General features: G+C 41.7%; 2 protein-coding genes and 1 long non-coding RNA gene across 3 annotated transcripts in view; all 3 read left to right on the top strand.

The window, feature by feature from the left end:
* LOC105702551 (nuclear receptor subfamily 4 group A member 3) overlaps positions 1–6,931 on the top strand; it is a 54,995-nt gene extending 48,064 nt beyond the window's left edge. The window contains exon 8 of the mRNA XM_012430200.2: positions 490–6,931. Coding sequence (XP_012285623.2) covers positions 490–746 — 257 coding nt within the window. The 3' untranslated portion in view covers positions 747–6,931. The remainder of the gene's footprint in view (positions 1–489) is intronic.
* Positions 6,932–9,083: 2,152 nt separating this feature from the next.
* On the top strand, positions 9,084–12,708 carry LOC105702559 (spermine oxidase). Its single transcript, XM_012430212.2, has 10 exons — positions 9,084–9,139; positions 9,220–9,510; positions 9,637–9,960; positions 10,179–10,440; positions 10,638–10,851; positions 10,940–11,170; positions 11,660–11,779; positions 11,983–12,185; positions 12,279–12,399; positions 12,474–12,708. Exons 3-10 carry the CDS (start codon positions 9,759–9,761, stop codon positions 12,585–12,587), a joined length of 1,467 nt encoding a protein of 488 aa, XP_012285635.1. The 5' UTR covers positions 9,084–9,139; positions 9,220–9,510; positions 9,637–9,758; the 3' UTR covers positions 12,588–12,708.
* A 3,834-nt stretch (positions 12,709–16,542) lies between these two features.
* Positions 16,543–16,992, top strand: LOC105702560. Its single transcript, XR_001104299.2, has 3 exons — positions 16,543–16,598; positions 16,680–16,768; positions 16,839–16,992. It is a non-coding gene; the product is annotated as an uncharacterized LOC105702560 (long non-coding RNA).
* Positions 16,993–17,276: the final 284 nt, after the last annotated feature.

Genomic DNA, 17,276 nt, shown 5'->3' with positions numbered 1-17,276 from the left:
CTTGGAGAAAAGTATTATAAATATCTTGACGTTATATATATAGAATGACCTTCAGAATAGATATATAGAATCACCTTAAGGCCATATGAAAGCCTCATGAGCCTCATTCTACATATATAAAACGTCAAAACATTAATAAAACTTTTCTCCAAACTGGATGCACCGAATCTTTTGAAATTTCAGCACGTGATCATGGAGAGGCCCTAAGGAAGAACGCGATGTTCGTGAAATTTCATTTTTCACAAAAAAGAAACCGTGATTTTGGTTCTAGTATGGGCTAAGTTAAAAGATCTTTTTTAAAAATCCAAATTTTGAAAGTGTCGGGACAATTCCTAGGTGCTCACGAGTCACGTGTCAAAGTTTCGGACGGTTCTATCCAATATCCTTAAGAAAAAAGTGTCTCGTTCGAATCGACTGATTTGAGGTGGTGTGTCACTTCACCTTAAAATCCCTGTTATTTCATGAATTAATCCTCCAATTAACCAACAGAGAGGCACGGTCTTCGGGAACCCCATCGAGTGGAGCAGCTACAGATGAAGATCATCGCCTCGCTGAGGGACCACGTGACGTACAACGCCGAGGCCCAGAGGAAAGCCCACTACCTGTCGCACCTGCTGGGGAAGCTCCCAGAGCTGAGGAGTCTCTCCGTCCAGGGTCTCCAGAGGATCTTCTACCTGAAGCTGGAGGATCTGGTCCCGGCGCCGCCCCTGATCGAGACCATGTTCGTCGCGAGCCTACCCTTCTGAGCCTCCGTTCACCCGGGGACCCTCGTCGACGAGTAACATCGCCGAGTAACATCGCCGGTTCCTTCGGCGACCTAGCTCGGAGTGCAGCTTACCTTTGCGCCGCGTCTCTTGTCCAGAAAACCTATTTTGGTCCAGATTCGAGGACCTCTCCCCCGACCTATCCCCTAGATCGGTCGGAGGAGAACCATCCAGGGTGATCGGGCATTACCTTCGAGGATGCATGGAGGGCGAAAGCTTGAACGGAGAAAAAACAAACAAACATGTGTGGATGTTTTAGGACCATTTTTAAGGGTAAACGCGATATCTAGGGAATGTAAGGAATCGAACGCTCCGTCCCCCGGAGGTACCATTGATCGCGCCGGAAGGTGACGATGCCGATGACTTTCCCGGTTTTCGAAGGATCGGCGCCATTGATGGTGCTTCCATGAGGCCCTCCTACGGGGATTGGTGAACGAAGGTACCGAATTCACAGAGAAATGGTTATTTTCGACGAGTTTTCAAGGTTTTTGTCACACCTTCGGCGGTACCTCCTCGTAGGAGCGGAGTCGTTCCTTTAGGAATTGCGTGGAAAGGTTGCGGAGAAACGGTATCGAGGGCACTGAAATTCTGGAAGGAGGGGCGATATCCTGGTCGCCTTTGGGTTCGATCGATGATCAGGGTGCGTGGAGCAACGAGTTCCCTGGAAGACGGATAGATCGGCTGTGTTCTCCAGGAATCCGGAACAGCGATTAAACGACAGCATCGCGAGATATCACCCACGGTTAAAAGGTTTAATCGCACCTATCTCTGATACCTTAGAGCAAGAGCCAGCAACGATCAGCAATATTTAGATGATTAGTCTTCCCGTGAAAAACAGCTCCTACGCAGAATTAAGGGCGGCACTCGTGCGAAGGACCTCCGCGCGCTTGCAATTAGCTGACTACTGAAAATGCTGTACATAAGGATAAATAGATTAGGGTAATAACTTAGAAGGATGGATCTCAATGCCTGGTGATCATCGGGAATTTCAACGTGAATTTGGTGTCCTCAATATTTCATTCTCTCGTAAAGGGCGCTTTTATTAGGGGAGTTAGCTCGCGGAACGCCCGAGAGGCCGTGAATGCGCGGGTTGTAGCTTTTGTCATATCGTTTGCTGTGAGATGTATGGACCACTGTATCAACTATTCGTGACATATCAGTGCCGAGACGACGAGGCGAAGGCGGTGGTTGTAATCCCTGTCAGGAAGCCGCACTACGTGTCGTTTTAATCCCGCCAACTATGCTCCAAATAAGGCCGCCTCTGCACTATTACTTCTAGTGGATAGGGATGCACCTCGTGTCTACCTTTGTGAACTCTCGTTATCGCCTACCAGTGTCTGTACCTACTATCGCTGTTACTAGAACCGATCCCACTATATCGCCGACACCGACCACGTTCGCGCCCATTGACTTAATCACGACCCGCGACCCAGGTATTGTCGAAGTGTACAATTTTTGTCCAAAAGCTTTTGTTACTCGAACACATCAGTCACGTGACAGCGAAACGCACGTGGTAGTCCCTAAAGGGAAAGGTCCCTATAGGGAAAGTCCCTATAGGTAAAATTATGACCCACGACCCCAGGCCGGATTCTAACATCCTGAATCTGATTCCATCTTTCGAACTTAAAAGCTTTTTCCTGATGAGTACAATGGCGGACATGAATGCCTCCCCTACAGATACGACATCGTCTGTGCAGGATGGGAGGGCATTGATGTCTCCCAGTGTACGACTTTATTCGACGTATTCAGAGGTAAAAAAAAAATGACTTGAATATACTACGGGACTTGAAATGTCGATTTTTATCTGCTTAGACTTTGAATCTTTCTTTCGTGCAATCTTTGGTATTTAAATTCGGTATCGTAAAACCGGCAAATGTGTCGTGATTTGCCATGTGCGATTAAGTCGTTTACAAAATGTCCCGGAATTCTAATTGTTATTTTATTTTACAAATTATATTAATGTTACGTATTGGCCGTGGAAGATGATTTCGGTGCAAACGTGGTCATCGGTGCCCCAGCTAAAGAAATCGCCCCCAACTATCGCTACTATCGCTACTATTGCTGCTACTGCAGCTCCTTCCTCGGTTACCGACCTGTATGGTAGATAGATACCCTATTTATAAAAACGCCGTCACACCCTACTATTGTTACCGTTAGTACTAATTTTAGTGGCCACTCTGGGTGACGAACTTGTGTATTTAAACCGCGGCGTGGAGCAACACCGACAAGAGCAACAGTTGCTGCGCCGCAGTTTGCCAAGCAGCAATTCGCGAGATCTCGATAGACTTTTTCAACACTTTCATTTCCCTCCCGAGGGATCTTCCTGAGAAGAGATCGAAAAGTCGAACAGAAATAACCGGGTGATAACCTAATTCAGACGCAAGATGGCGACCTCGGATTTCCAAAAATCTCGAGTTTCGCCAAGTCAAAGTCGAAAAATCGAAATTTCGATGTGGCACCTTATTCTGTATTAAATTCTAGCACACTTGTAGCACATCCTAGTTCCGCCTCTTCTTCTCTTTCCTTTCCTCGAAAAACTTTGCGGATACCCTACATAACAAGCCACATGTATTAAATTAATTATACCTGTACTAAAAACACTATCTAACGCCTCACAGTGCCCTAACATAAGTGGTAGTTCCCTTTTTTGGTCTCTTCTCGTCAAGATCCATCTGACTAAAGGGTTAGAAATAAACCCTACACCACGATTACCGACATTACAGTTTTTTCAATAATTCTTTTCAAACGATTGCACAAAACCGATCAAAGGGTTTGTAGGGTGGCAAAGGTCCTCGTAAAGGAAAGATCTGCTCTTAGATAGTTTGGTAAGCCAGTTTCGTCGAATAGTGAGAAACTGCAATGTCGGTATCGTCTTCAAGACCCTTCTTTAGCGGCGATCGAAACGAGATGTATGTAGGTAGATACGCGTTATCGCGAGACGGCGTTGGAGTAACGAGACGAGCTGGAGGGCTGGATTTGACAGGGGAGTTTCAAGTGCCTTCTGGCCTGCGAGAAAAAAAAAATAAGAAAAAAAAAAAGAAGATACTATTTCCTATTTTTTCAGGAGGACGATGCGGTAGAGATAGAGACAAAGTGCCTGCCGCGTAATTGTCGCGCGGACAGAGCACCAGTGCGGGGGAATCGCCGCGGAATTACGTTGATTAACGTTTAGGTCGTAGGGTATAAGACGAGTGGCTGTTTACTATGGTTACCATATCCCTGTTAGGATACTCATTACCACTTATCACCGTGTTCACCCTGATTCGAGGAAGAGGGGAGGAGAGAGACGCGCGCGATAACGTACAAGTAGACGTGCCGGGTGGAAGATCGAGGAAGTCAAAGAAACAAAGATTCGATGATCGTCCATCATCCTTGGCGTTGATAGCTATGAATATTGCGGGGAAAACGATAACCTTGTAATGTACCTACATCCTCGCTCAAAATGTATTTGGCTCGAAACTCTGCCAAGTTTCTTTACGTACACTCGAGTACCCCCTGGGAAGTGCCCGGGAAAATTTGACGAAATCTCCTTCCCCAGTGATTTTAGAGAAATACCTCTCATACAAAAGTTGCACAGAATAACACGCGGAATAACTTTTGTTGGAAACATTTTTCTATAACAAGCATTGTTAAGGCGGAAAACGATATTTATTGTTGAGCTACGACTCACGCTCGTAGTTATCGGAATCGGAGCGTCGGGAATTGTTTCTCTGTTTTTCTTTTCGTAATTGAATGATTCTTGGCCCTGGAACTTTTGATTTGACTTCATGTCCCGCTTCTTCCGGCCCTTTTCTAACCCGTTAACCACCGTTCTCTCTCTCTCTTCCTCACCTTCCGTCTGAGATTATGTTACACAAGTGCAGAGAAGGTCAACGTGAAATGCGCGTACTCGCGCGACCTCCCTACAATCATAGTTGTACCCTCGCTACGTGTGTACCTATAGGTATAATAGCGTTAGACGTAAGTGTATAACTAGGTAAAGCTTTAAGCATAGACTTTACGTACACATAGGTCTAACAGTAGGCACCAACTTAATTATGTGTAACGCGTTTTAAAAGCCATTTGCGTCTTCGTATTCAGTGGTCCTTTTTTCCTATTTTTCACTTACGTAAGTCCTCGTTCGTAGTCTTTAGTTACCTTTTCTCACTCTTTCTTTAAATTCCTCGGTGCTCGGGTTAGATTGCTCGGAAGGTAGTGTCGAACTCTTCTAGAGTCGAAGAAAAGGTCCGAGGTAATCTTCCACGAGCACCGGGTAAGTCGTTCTGAGATCATCCATCTCATTGATAAGACAGTGATACGTAGAGAAGTGCACCGAGGAGGAAGAGATATATATATATATGTATACATATATATTTAGCGATCAGGATTTCGAATGGTGAATTTTTACTCCTTTTACTCCTTATAAAATCCCGGCCCGGAAGGCCCGGTGGAAAATTCATTAAAAAAGAATCCCGTCTGAGTAGGTGTGCGACATTTCTTGCCCGCATTAGCGATTCTTCCTTTAATTTTATTCTCTCTCCCTCTCTCTCTCTTTTTGTTTTTTAACCTGTGCTAAATACTCCTTTCCGGGTATACGTGTCTCGATAAATGTTCTACCGTTGTTTATCTTCCGTAAGGATGTCCGCTTATTACGCCAAAAGCGTGTCGTGGAGTATTTATATATATATATATTATCCCCTGAGAGAAGGAAGTGTCGAGAATTGACCTGAATAAAATGTGTCGTTGTAAATTTCCGACTCCTACTATTTTAGACCGATTTACGTGGCCCGGGACTCCCAGGGTAATGCGACGTGTATTATGTGCATTTAATGTATACAGGCTGTATCGTTTATTAAAAAGAGACATTATTTACGAATTTCGGTGAAATACCCTCGCGGCCTGAAGGGGTTAAGTGCCTTTCGATGAAGTGAGTTTGAAAGAGAACAATTAGTTTAAGGAAATAATCGCTCACGAGGTTCTTTCATAAGGCGGTTATGAAAATCGAAAGAGATTATTTGAGATGCCATGGATTTCTGTGGGAAAGTTTTTCTTCAAAATTTACCAGAAACTGAAGCGCATAAATCAGTGGAAAGTTACTATCTATTCACTTTCCGTTATTAGAGTCTGAATTTCTTTTTAATCGAAAAACTATCCCATCGGTCCTTAAATGATCTTCTCTAGTTTCGTAAACCACTTCCCTAGAATTCATTTCCCTAGAATCACATGAACCGTGAAAAAGAATCAGAAATTCTCAGCATTTTTAATCATTTGAACATATTTTTTGTCATAAGTTCTCCGTACAACGTGAATTAAAATCAAGTACATGGAATATATCATAAGCGAATAATTCCGATGAATTTTCATTCGCTTTTAAACTCACTTCGATTGAAATGAACTTCACAAGCTGAAAGTCCCCTTAAGGGGACTCTTCCGAATTTCATTCCGTATGTTTTGGAATAATAAGCTGGCATTCCCTAGGGGAATAAATCTAACCAAATCTAGCGCTTTTTATCACCAACACGTGTATTACAACGCTGCAGAGAAACGCAGTGAAACTCATTGTTTCCCGTTGATAATCCCTTGTGAAAATCTCCACTTATCCGGTTAGGATCAAATTTTGAGTAGATGCAAATTCCCCTCGCCCCGTGAGCGATCGCCGACTAATTAACAAATTGCGATATTTATTTACATATCTTGTACGCATTGATGATAGTTCCTTTGCACATGTGATTTATACAACACCCGCGCATGGATGAACGCTCGTACGATGTACAACGAAAAAATTCGACCCGCTTACTCATTCGAATACCGAGTCGACATTTTTCCGGGAGACTAGACATTAACGGTATTTCATTTTATCGCTAATACGCGTGAATTTATAACTACATTTATATTTGCATTTCCCGAAGCTACGTTTAACCGAGCTTGTCGTAACACCCATGCAGTTGGATTTAAGGACGTGTCGTTTCTACTGGGAGAAACTTGTTCGAGTTTCTTTATCGAATTGATCGTGTTGGATATTAACAATCGACTCGTTTTTTAATTTATACGTATATATATATATAGATATATATATACATGTATACATGTACACTGGGCTTGCCGCGAATCGACGTGGCCATTGTCAAAACTGTGAAATATATGCTTTGTTGATATAAAATACACTAAATGTTGTTACATTGTGTTGGCGTTCCTTTAAAATATTTATTCCGTCGAATTAAATTTTAACTAATCCACCGGCTGATGCATCTCCCATCCTAGATCCGTATCTTGCGACGAAGATGCGCTTTCTCCTTGAATCTAGCGAATTGTCCTACAAACGGACAAATTATTATTCGTAATTTATTAGTCGTAAACCCGGGCGATGTGATATACTAAAAATCCTGGATGGGCTATCCTTTGGAATTTCTACGGAGAGATTACTTGATGTGAATCCTCTGAATTGTCCTCGTAACCTCGATTTTCAAACTTCTGTTTCTGGATCAATGAAGGGAGCGGTTTACCTTGTACTCAAACCAATCATCCCGAGTGTCGGTAAAATGGACCCGCTTAACGGTGCACAGAAGCGCACAGAGATGGCGCTCTTCGTGGCTGGCAACACGTGACCTACAAACGCACGTGACTACGTTTAAATTCTGCCGGGAAATCAAATGTCTAATCTAATCCCTGAAATAAACAAAACACTGCGACGAATGTTGCGGAATACTGAACGATGTATTAGTAACAGTTTAAAAGAGAAATAGAAGAAATAAACTCTGTTTATCGAAATACATCAATAGAGGACTACGTCTTTCAATCGATTGGTTTACTCATTTTATCTTGGCGGTTACCAAGAGACAAACATAAGACGTTTAGAGAGAAAAGTAAGTCCAGTATGTACATACATTGTACATACATGCATCACAAAACGTACGAAACTTATAAATGTCGAGTTCTTTTGTCGTATGATACAGAAGATATTTTTTCTTTTCTATTGAATTTCTTAGTACTAACCTCTTTATTTCTTTAGGTGAAATATGAAATTTTTATTGAGACCTAGCGTCAGATTACTCTAACGTTCGACGTTACTGGAGCACGGCTGCTTGATGTCTTAAGGTGAAGTGAAACACGTCGAGGAACTTGATCGACGTCGATGAAGAAGATTTTTCTAAATGCCTACGTTGCCTGCGTTCGTTTTTATATTGATAGCTGTGTCGAATTATATTGGATATTGTACCAAATGGCATACTCCACCTGTCGTTTTCGTACAATAAATATCAAGAAATCAAAGTAAAACTCCAGAAATCCTCTGAATTCATGCTTTCCGGGGCCCTAATTGACTGCAGAGGGACCCCCTGCGCCATCTGTGATGACCAGGTCAATTAAATTTTCACTTCGAGACCTCGTATTCCCATCGTTTTGGCATAGAACCGCATAAAACACTTTTTTTGCCTTTATCCCGTTCAAATGCGTGTTTATCGATTACCAGAGTGTTCTAAATTGTCGTGAAATTGCCCTGACCCTTTCCTTTCTCATATCAGAATCTTCGATATTGATCGAAATATGAGAGCTCGACGTCATTTTGGATCTGGTCTGAGCTAAGTTAAAAAATTCTTTCCAAAAATCCAAATTTTGAATGTGTCAGAACAATTCTTAGATGATCACGAGTCATGTGACGAAGTTTCGGACAGTTTGGTCTAATACCCTTAAAAAAAAGTGTTGTATTCAAATCGACTGATTTGAAGGGGGTTTCACTTCACCTTAAATTGCGGTGCTCTAACTGTCACGACACAGTAATAGCGCTTGCACGTCACAAGTCGTCAGAAACGTTGCCACTTCTTGCCGTTGTACGGCAGCACGGTCAACTCGGAGTTTGTCGAGTAGTACCGTTCGCCCTTAAAAAATGAAATTTCATGGGTGCAAGGACCTTCCTTAGGGCTTCCGTGTTCACGTGGTAAAATTTCAACCAATTGTGTATACCAATTCGGAGAAAAATTTCATGGATCATTGACCTCTCGGATACCACTTCCATAACAACTTAACAGGTTATTCGTTTTTATTTGAGGATAAACATTATACTAAACATTTATGCCACATTTGTACTCATGTGTTACTTTTAGCGTTACAAGACCTTTCCTAACCATTTAAAGAGTACAGATAACATACATCCTTTAATGCTAAAGGCAAGATATGAGTACGGACTATCATATTGTAAAGTCTTTTGCATGGTGGTGGTATGCTTTTCCACTCTGACCATTTATCGAATCGTTTAATAAAATTCCATACTAGTTTGAATTCTATACGCACAGCATACAAAATCGAATCCTAATGGCATTGTTTTTAATTTCTGCAGAGTCGGTTGAAATACCGGAAAGAAGAAACCAAATTCTCACCCAAAAATTGAGACATAATGACAAGTATGTATTTATTCCTAAATATATCTAGTGATTATATATTATAAATTCATGTATATCTAAATTTAAAATATTTCTTCCAGTGTAACGAATATTCATGGCACCAAAAATATAAGTTTACAAATCAGAGGTTTCTTTTGTAATACGTTATTAAAGATGGAATGCTTCCTAATGGTTTCCATAACACGCTTCAACAAAACTCAAATAATGATATTACAGAAAGAAATACAATTATTATTCTCAAAATGTTGAATGATTTATAAAATAGAAGAAAGAAATAATCGTTACTAAAAGAGAGAGAAGCCAACTAGCACATCTTATCTTTATCATTTCTACAACTGTAGATAGTGTACAGAGGCTGAATATCACATGCAGTAAGTGCCCATTCATAGCTCAAACGTCATAATCAACTTTAACCTTAAATTAGATAACTGGCTCTAAAAAGAAGTTATTATTGTGAAATAACAGAATCTATATGTCTCTAATTCTTCCAATCTGAGGTCAACTTCCTCCAATTTACGGCCAGCAGCTGCGCCCTCCCATCCCGCTCCTAGTCAAGTCTACAACTGAAGATGAACTCTAAGAGGTCACTTTAAGAGAAGTTGTCGTACTCGAAACAAGAATGTGGACTCGGGTAGTAATATTCTTTACATTCAATTTATGCTTTCAACTTGTGCGTTGTGACTCTTCTAGGATTATTGTGGTAGGCGCTGGAAGTGCAGGTATAGCCGCAGCTTCAAAGCTCTTTGAGAATGGCTTCAAAAATGTCACTATTTTGGAAGCAGAAAATCGCATTGGAGGTCGAGTGTGCCGTAAACAGCTCGGTAAGCCATCAATGAAAATTTTTATCATTTAACAATAAAGTGTGTATTTTATACATAGGTTTTGTACTCCAAATTCCACCTTTTGCAAAGATTAAATTTGATTTGCAAGAAGGTGAATTCGATTTACAAATGGTTCAATTTGGAGTGCAAAACGTGTATTCGAAATATTCAGTACTATTTTTTCCAATGTCAAGAAATTATTTCATGTATGTCTACAGGAGAGTACTTTGTAGACCTTGGAGGTCAATGGGTCCATGGGAAAGTAGGCAACGTTGCATATGAAATGGCATCGCCACTTGGCTTGATAGAGGAAAATCCAAATCCACTACTTAATCTATCGATCTTCGATTCTTCAGGGTCTCAGCTTGATCACGAAATCACTAAAAATATTTCGGATTTCTTCATAAACTTAATGGATGACGACGTTAAGTTCGCACCGAAGCATACGAACGCTTCGATTGGTGACATTGCAATTAAAGAGTACGTAAAGAGTAAGAGTACTGAGTTTTAAAAATATTCAGATTCAAAATAAAAAGAAGTCATCTCTTTTCTTGCATATTTTTTCTTTCTAAGCTTTTCCTCCTTCCATTTCGTGTTATATTCAATATTTTTTGAAGTTGAACACGATCAGATAATCTACGTTTAGGAAATTAATATTTGTATTAATATTATTGCAGATTTCAGGATTACTTCAAAGAGCATCCTGAGATTAATTCGGACTTAAGTCAAGGTCTTCTATACATGTTCGAGTTGATGGAACTGACGTTGGATTCTGCCGATAATTGGACGGACATTTCTCTCCAAACCTATGGAGAATATTGGCCGTGCACTGGCAGTCAACTGTACGGTTGGAAAGAAAAAACTTATGCCACAATCTTAGACATTCTGATGGTAACAAGTCATTCATACGGATCTATACACCCCAATTGTTGCACATGACTGTCTTATAAAAACAGTTTATCCTTTATTATAACTTCAGAAAAAGTACCCAGACCCGGGAAAGGAACTTCCCGTGCTGAACAATACTATTCTCAATGCTGAGGTGACCAAAATTGATTATAGTAATGATATAGTATCGATAACTACTAATCGGGGTGATGTATACTCAGCGGATTATGTTATCGTGACACCGTCTTTGGGTGTTCTGAAAGAACAACACCAAACTTTGTTCGAGCCTCCTTTACCTGACTGGAAAGTCAATGCTATCGAGGTAAGGCTTAGTTAAACAATATTATTATGAAAGTATGCAACAATTGTAGCTAATTTTTAAATGAAACTTCTTAATGCAGCGATAGTACGAGTAAGTTCGCATGTTATGAAAGGAGCCATTTTGAATAATGAAGTGCCTTTTTACAGTTAATTACTTTTACTAATTAGAGATAAATACAATTTGTATTTATCTCTCTGTGTTAGTATGGAGACAATTTGCGTAAACGCTTTCGTTAGTATCAGTGCGTTATTTTCATAGATAATTATTGACATTTAAAGTGAAATAAAAACAATTATGCGTAAGGGCGCAAGGACATTTTGTAAAAGAACAATTAGTAATATCTAATAACTCTTTTTATCTTAGAAGTTTCACTTCCAACGCGCGTGGTGGCTTTGCACCGATTATTTATCTGTATATTTGTATCATTCTCTTATAATTGTGTATGTAGGTATACATGTATGTAAATATTAATGCAAATCAATGTTGTAGGGTATAAATTTTGGAAACGTGGCAAAAATTTTTCTGTTGTTCGAAGAACAATGGTGGCCAGAAATGTTTTACGCAACTTTCGCATGGAAGGAGACGGATAGATTGGAACTCGAGAAAGATGTAAGTCTCCTATGGACAACTTTGGTTTTAATTGATAAGGTTACAATTGCTGAGAAAATCTAATTTAAAAATAAGCCACATTACTAGTTACGACGTTCTTTAAATTTAATTTTGGCATACTTAGAATCTTGTTTAATTAAAATTATTTTGGACAGTGTAAATTAACGTTTTAAATCATGAAACATTTTTATTAATATTCACAGCCGAAAAAGAAATGGCTGCGAGGATTTTTTTCTGCTTTCTCGGATAACTACAGACCTAAATTGTTATGTGGCTGGATGAGTAGTACTGCAGCACGAGAAATGGAGCAAGTTTCCGAAGAAGACGTCCTGGAAGGTGTAACGGAAGTCCTTCACAGGTTTATAGGAAAAGATTATAATATTACAAGGCCTGTAAAGTTATTAAGGTATTACAAAATAAGAAGTATCATAACTCTAAAGAAATATTAAAAATTGTAGCCGATCATTACAAGATTATGCTGTCAAATTATCACTTTTAGGAGTCAATGGTACAGCAACAAACATTTTCGAGGAACCTATAGCTATCACGGCATCGAGACGGAAAGTAGAAACGTTAAACCTGCCCAGTTGGCGGAGCCTTTGACGAAAAACGATAAACCAGTAAGAATTCGTTCCTTTTTGTCATTATGTTATAAGATCTACTATGACACAGAACATCTATTCATATTTTCAAGGTCGTTTTATTCGCCGGAGAAGCATCAAACGACCACCATTTCTCAACAGTCCACGGCGCAATTGAGACTGGATGGAGAGAAGCTGATAGAATTATAAAACTGGAGTCAAATTAATGTTTTTAGAAAATATTAGATAATTTCAGTTGATTACATGGATGATTATTGAAGTAGTATATACCACTGGATATTGCATACATTGTTACAAGGAAATAAAATATAAGCTGTAAAAAACCAACCAAAATATGTCTCTCTACTCCGAGAGTAAGTAGAAAGTATGGCAATTCGTGATTGCATTCTATCTACATGTTATTCGCAAAAATTGTTACAGATATTTATGGGGCGGATAAGAATATTTAAATATATTGTTACGTCCACGATACCAAAGAATTCAGAAGTCTTCAATTGAAGCCCAAGAGGATACGGCCGTTCGATGCTCGATAAATAGTATGTTAGCCAACGGATGGCGGCGCTGTAATCATATCTCCATCCCTCTTAATCTTATCGCGATATATAGCGAATTGGATTCTTTCTTTCTTACTCACAATACTCGCCTTTCTATATACGTCTCTCTTCCTCCCGTATGTGAGATATCGTTAGCAGACACCAGAGATGAGTTGGGAGATTGCTCACGGGCAGGGTCGCGCGATCGCATCGTGTGCTGCCCTCTGGTTTCGTACGTTAGCTTTCACCGTTTTTTGCCCCCAAGGGCGGCGCAACGAATTTCTGGTAGGGGCCAACTCATCTCTGCTAAATCAGAGATGAGTTGAGAGATTCACGGGAAGGATCGAGCGACCGCGTCCTGTGCGACCTCCGGTGGAGGATGCAGACGGCTAATGCACTTGCCATCTATTTACAACTCTGAGCAGCCGGAGAACCGGCTGAAAAAGTGAAGAACTCCTCACAAAAACTACAAAACCCTGTATCTCCTGCAAAAAATATCGCAACCACTAGCTCGAGTGATCAATTTAAACCGAACAACCTTCCCCATCAAGCTACCGTGGACGCAATTCGCATCGCGAAAAAAATTCACAAACATCCTTTAACATATTTTAACATCTTTTACCAATAAGTGCAGCAAGCTCGATTTCGATTGCCTGACCATGATGACTTTACCAAAAATGGCTGCTTCCAGGTGATCCACCTAAACCTGCAAAGGGGCACAAGAGTACAGGTAAAACGGAACATTGAAGAAACACCAGGAAGTCGCCAGATTCTCTGAAGTGGCCCACCTAAAGCTGAAAGGGAACACAGAGACACAAACGAAACCATTGGAAATCGAGAAAGAGACGGTGATAAAAGAGCTAATAACTTACTAAAGTTAACATTAAAGTCAAGAATATTTCGCAGTACATCGATCTCGTATAATTGACCCAGTAAAAATGTATTAAATTATACATTACTTGGCGTGACAAAAATCTAATAAATATATCTTGCTTAAATGCAGACTCGAGAAAATCTCATGAAAACGATAGTTCACCGTCTCTCCCCGTCAATCCAGACGGAAGGATATACAAAAAATGAGAGGGACAGCGTGGCGAAAAAAATGAATGACTGTCCATTCGAAAGAATGGAAGGCCATCGTAGTTGCCCTCTTCTTAAGGGGCCGCTTCGGCATATAGCCTCTTCGACTCTTGCAGTCTCTTCGGGCAGAGCCCCCTACGTCTCGAACGCTTGGCAATCCCCTGATTTATCGGATTAATAAAAAAAAAAAGAGATCACTCGCGGGGAGATCTAAAAGCTAGCAAAACGGCGACCTGCGATCCGAGGATGCGCAGTCCGTGCGTATTGCACATTTATTCGATTCCCAAGCGCGGTCTAATTAATTTTATTGCTGAAAGAAAATTGATACAATCGCGGATATATCACAGGGTGGACATCCTCCGCGCTTCCGGAAGCGCGGACGATGGAAAATTACCCCAGGTTCGGGATCTCCTCCCAAACCCCCAGGAAGAGATCCCGCCCTGGCCCTGCCTGCTTACATCTAGACATTCACTCGAGACAACTGACCTACCTCCCTAGCTATATCTAAAAGAAAAAACACATTCGTTCCCACACACTCACTCCACGGTTCTCTCTCATTCCGCCCGGGGCAAAAAGCCTAATCCTAGGGACAGCATCCCGGGATGCCTCCGACCCCCGAGCTCAGTTCTCACACTCATACATTCCGATTGCCATCGCCAGTTGAATGAAAGAAAAATTACACTTTTCCACGGAATCGAAACGCGGATGGCAAACGGAGGGATTCGCGATGTTACGGTTTACCACGTCTCCTGGCCCCGACCCGATCGACTCGCTCCTGGAGGAGTCGAAGAGTGGAGGCCAGCAAAGAACGCGGCCACAAGAAAGGGCACCTACCGTTGTAGAGGCTGAAAGAATCCTACGCTGATCAATTTATACATTGTTGAAACGAGCTACTGACTCTACTCGATATCCATATTTTATAATTTTTCCAAAAAAAAGGCCAAGCCCGGCACGCACTACGGCCCCAGGGTAGTGGAAGGCTTGGCCGAAAATAGCTGAAAATCCTGAAACGTTCCCCTCGTCGAGGCGGCGGCTCTAAATCGATCCACAGGCACATCGAAGTGCCACCTCGACTCGAGGTCGGCTCCTCGCGAGATCCTCCTCCCAAGTCTTTTTGAAATCATTCGAATGATATATCGCGAAACCGATGGCCCCGAAGTCGGAGGGTCGTCCGACTTCCCGGCGCACGATAAAGAAACGCGAAACGTAATCTACCGCTGACCCAGGAGAAAGCTATTCCTAGTCTAAGTCAATACACAAGAAATAAACAAAGTTTACGCGGCCACTCGCGAGCCGGCGAGAGTTCACTCCCCGTCCACTCGCGGTCCCTCAAACAAATCGTAACATACAACCGATCCCCGTGCCGGTACGGATCTGTCGTCCTGCGACATGAGGGGATCGGAGGAAGAAAATGTTGAGACTTACCAACGGGACGATACGTCTTTTTCTGGCGGTACTCCCCCAGGAGATCCCTCCGCAGAGACCTGGGGTTTCTGGCCTCCTCTCCATCTGCCTCCCTTCGACGTTGGCTCTGGCTGCATTCCGCCTTCGTGTCCGCTTCCACTGCTTTCGCTGCTTTCGCTGCTTTCGCTGCTTTCGCTGCAGTCGCTGCATTCGCTGCATTCGCTGCATTCGCTGCATTCGCTGCATTCGCTGCATTCGCTGCATTCACTGCATTCGCTGGATACGCTGGATACGCTGGATACGCTGGATACGCTGGATACGCTGGATACGCTGCATGCTTCTACTGCCTTCGTTGAATTCCTTTTCTTTCGCTGAACGATCTTTTATCCATGGCACTCGCGGACCGTGATCACTGTCGCGTCCTAACCTCATTGTCTTCGCGTCGGTTCGGAAATTGCGCGTACACCCCACCTCGTCATCTACGAAGCGTCCTTGCACCTCGTTACGATCTCTGGATGCCGTCGATTGAGAATTATAGCATCATTTTGATATAAATGTCTCTCGTGGTATGTAATACGTCCCTCGTGCTCCCCGCCATATTCTTAATTTTTGACGACGTCGTTTTGCGGCAAATTTTCAGGGGCAACTGGCGATCCGCCGGCCGGGCCGCAATCCCCGGCCGTGACCGACTCCGTGATTGGACGACGTCGCCGGCCCAATCACGGTCCATCACCGGCCCGATGATGGACCGTGATTGGGCTGGTGACATCGTCCAATCATGGAGTCGGGTCGCGGCTCGGCCGGTGATCGCCAGTTGCCCATAAAAAATTGCCGTGATAAGATGTCAAAAATTAAGAAAATGGCGGGGGGCGCGAGGGACGTATTGCATACTACGTTCAAAATTTATAACATGGTGCAGTAAATCTCAATCGACGGTATATCGCCAGTATAGGAGCCCTGACCCTTTCCGTTCTCACATCAGACTCTTCGATATTGATCGAAATATGAGAACTCGACACCATTTTGGATCTGGTCTGAGCTAAGTTAAAAAATTCTTTCCAAAAATCCAAATTTTGAATGTGTCAGAACAATTCTTAGATGATCACGAGTAATGTGACGAAGTTTCGGATAGTTTGGTCCAATACCCGTAAAAAAAAAGTGTTGTATTCGAATCACCTGATTTCACTTCACCTTAAAGCTGTAAGTTAACAACTCAACCATCATACAAACCAATTCATAACTACTGATTGAAGGCCATATTGACCAGTATTAGATTTTCAGAAAATCAATGAAGAATGAATCAATGGGGTCTCTCCAAGATTAAGATGTATTCGTTACAAGAATGAACAGTGCCTCGTACAATTTACATTGTAAGTCATATCTAAGCATACGAAGTAATAAAATGTCGCGTACATATAAGTCTTCTTCTTCTTCTTCTAGGAATTTTCGACGGAAAACGTTGACCGGACGCCATGTCACCGTCCTAGGGCTATAGCAAAGAACACGAACGTACAACTTTTCTTGTAAACATTTCATTCTGAATAAATTCCAAACCAACTATACAATTAAATGTTAAAGAAACTTTCTGACAAAAGGATTTCATTGCTTTAAATGACACCAAAGAATCTTTCAGACGTCTGAATTCTTTGCCGTTATGGTATCTGCCTAAAAGGCACGTAAATTTATTTTATAAATCGGCAGAGCATGCCTAATCCTGGCTATTAAAATGTTCCATTTCCAACGGCTACTTGCAAAACGTGTAAAAAAAAGAATTTCGTTAAGCTAACGAAAATATATATACAATTTCTCGCAAAAACGCAGAACCTGTGGTGCACACCGCAAAATAACGTGCAGCACGCTCGAATAGTAACAAAAAGT

The sequence above is a fragment of the Orussus abietinus genome, unplaced genomic scaffold (assembly GCF_000612105.2).
Source record: "Orussus abietinus isolate OABI.00-Male unplaced genomic scaffold, Oabi_2.0 scaffold277, whole genome shotgun sequence".
Taxonomy (NCBI): Eukaryota; Metazoa; Arthropoda; class Insecta; order Hymenoptera; family Orussidae; genus Orussus; species Orussus abietinus.
Note: the sequence above shows the minus strand (reverse complement) of the source record. Positions and strands in the feature narration are given on the sequence as shown.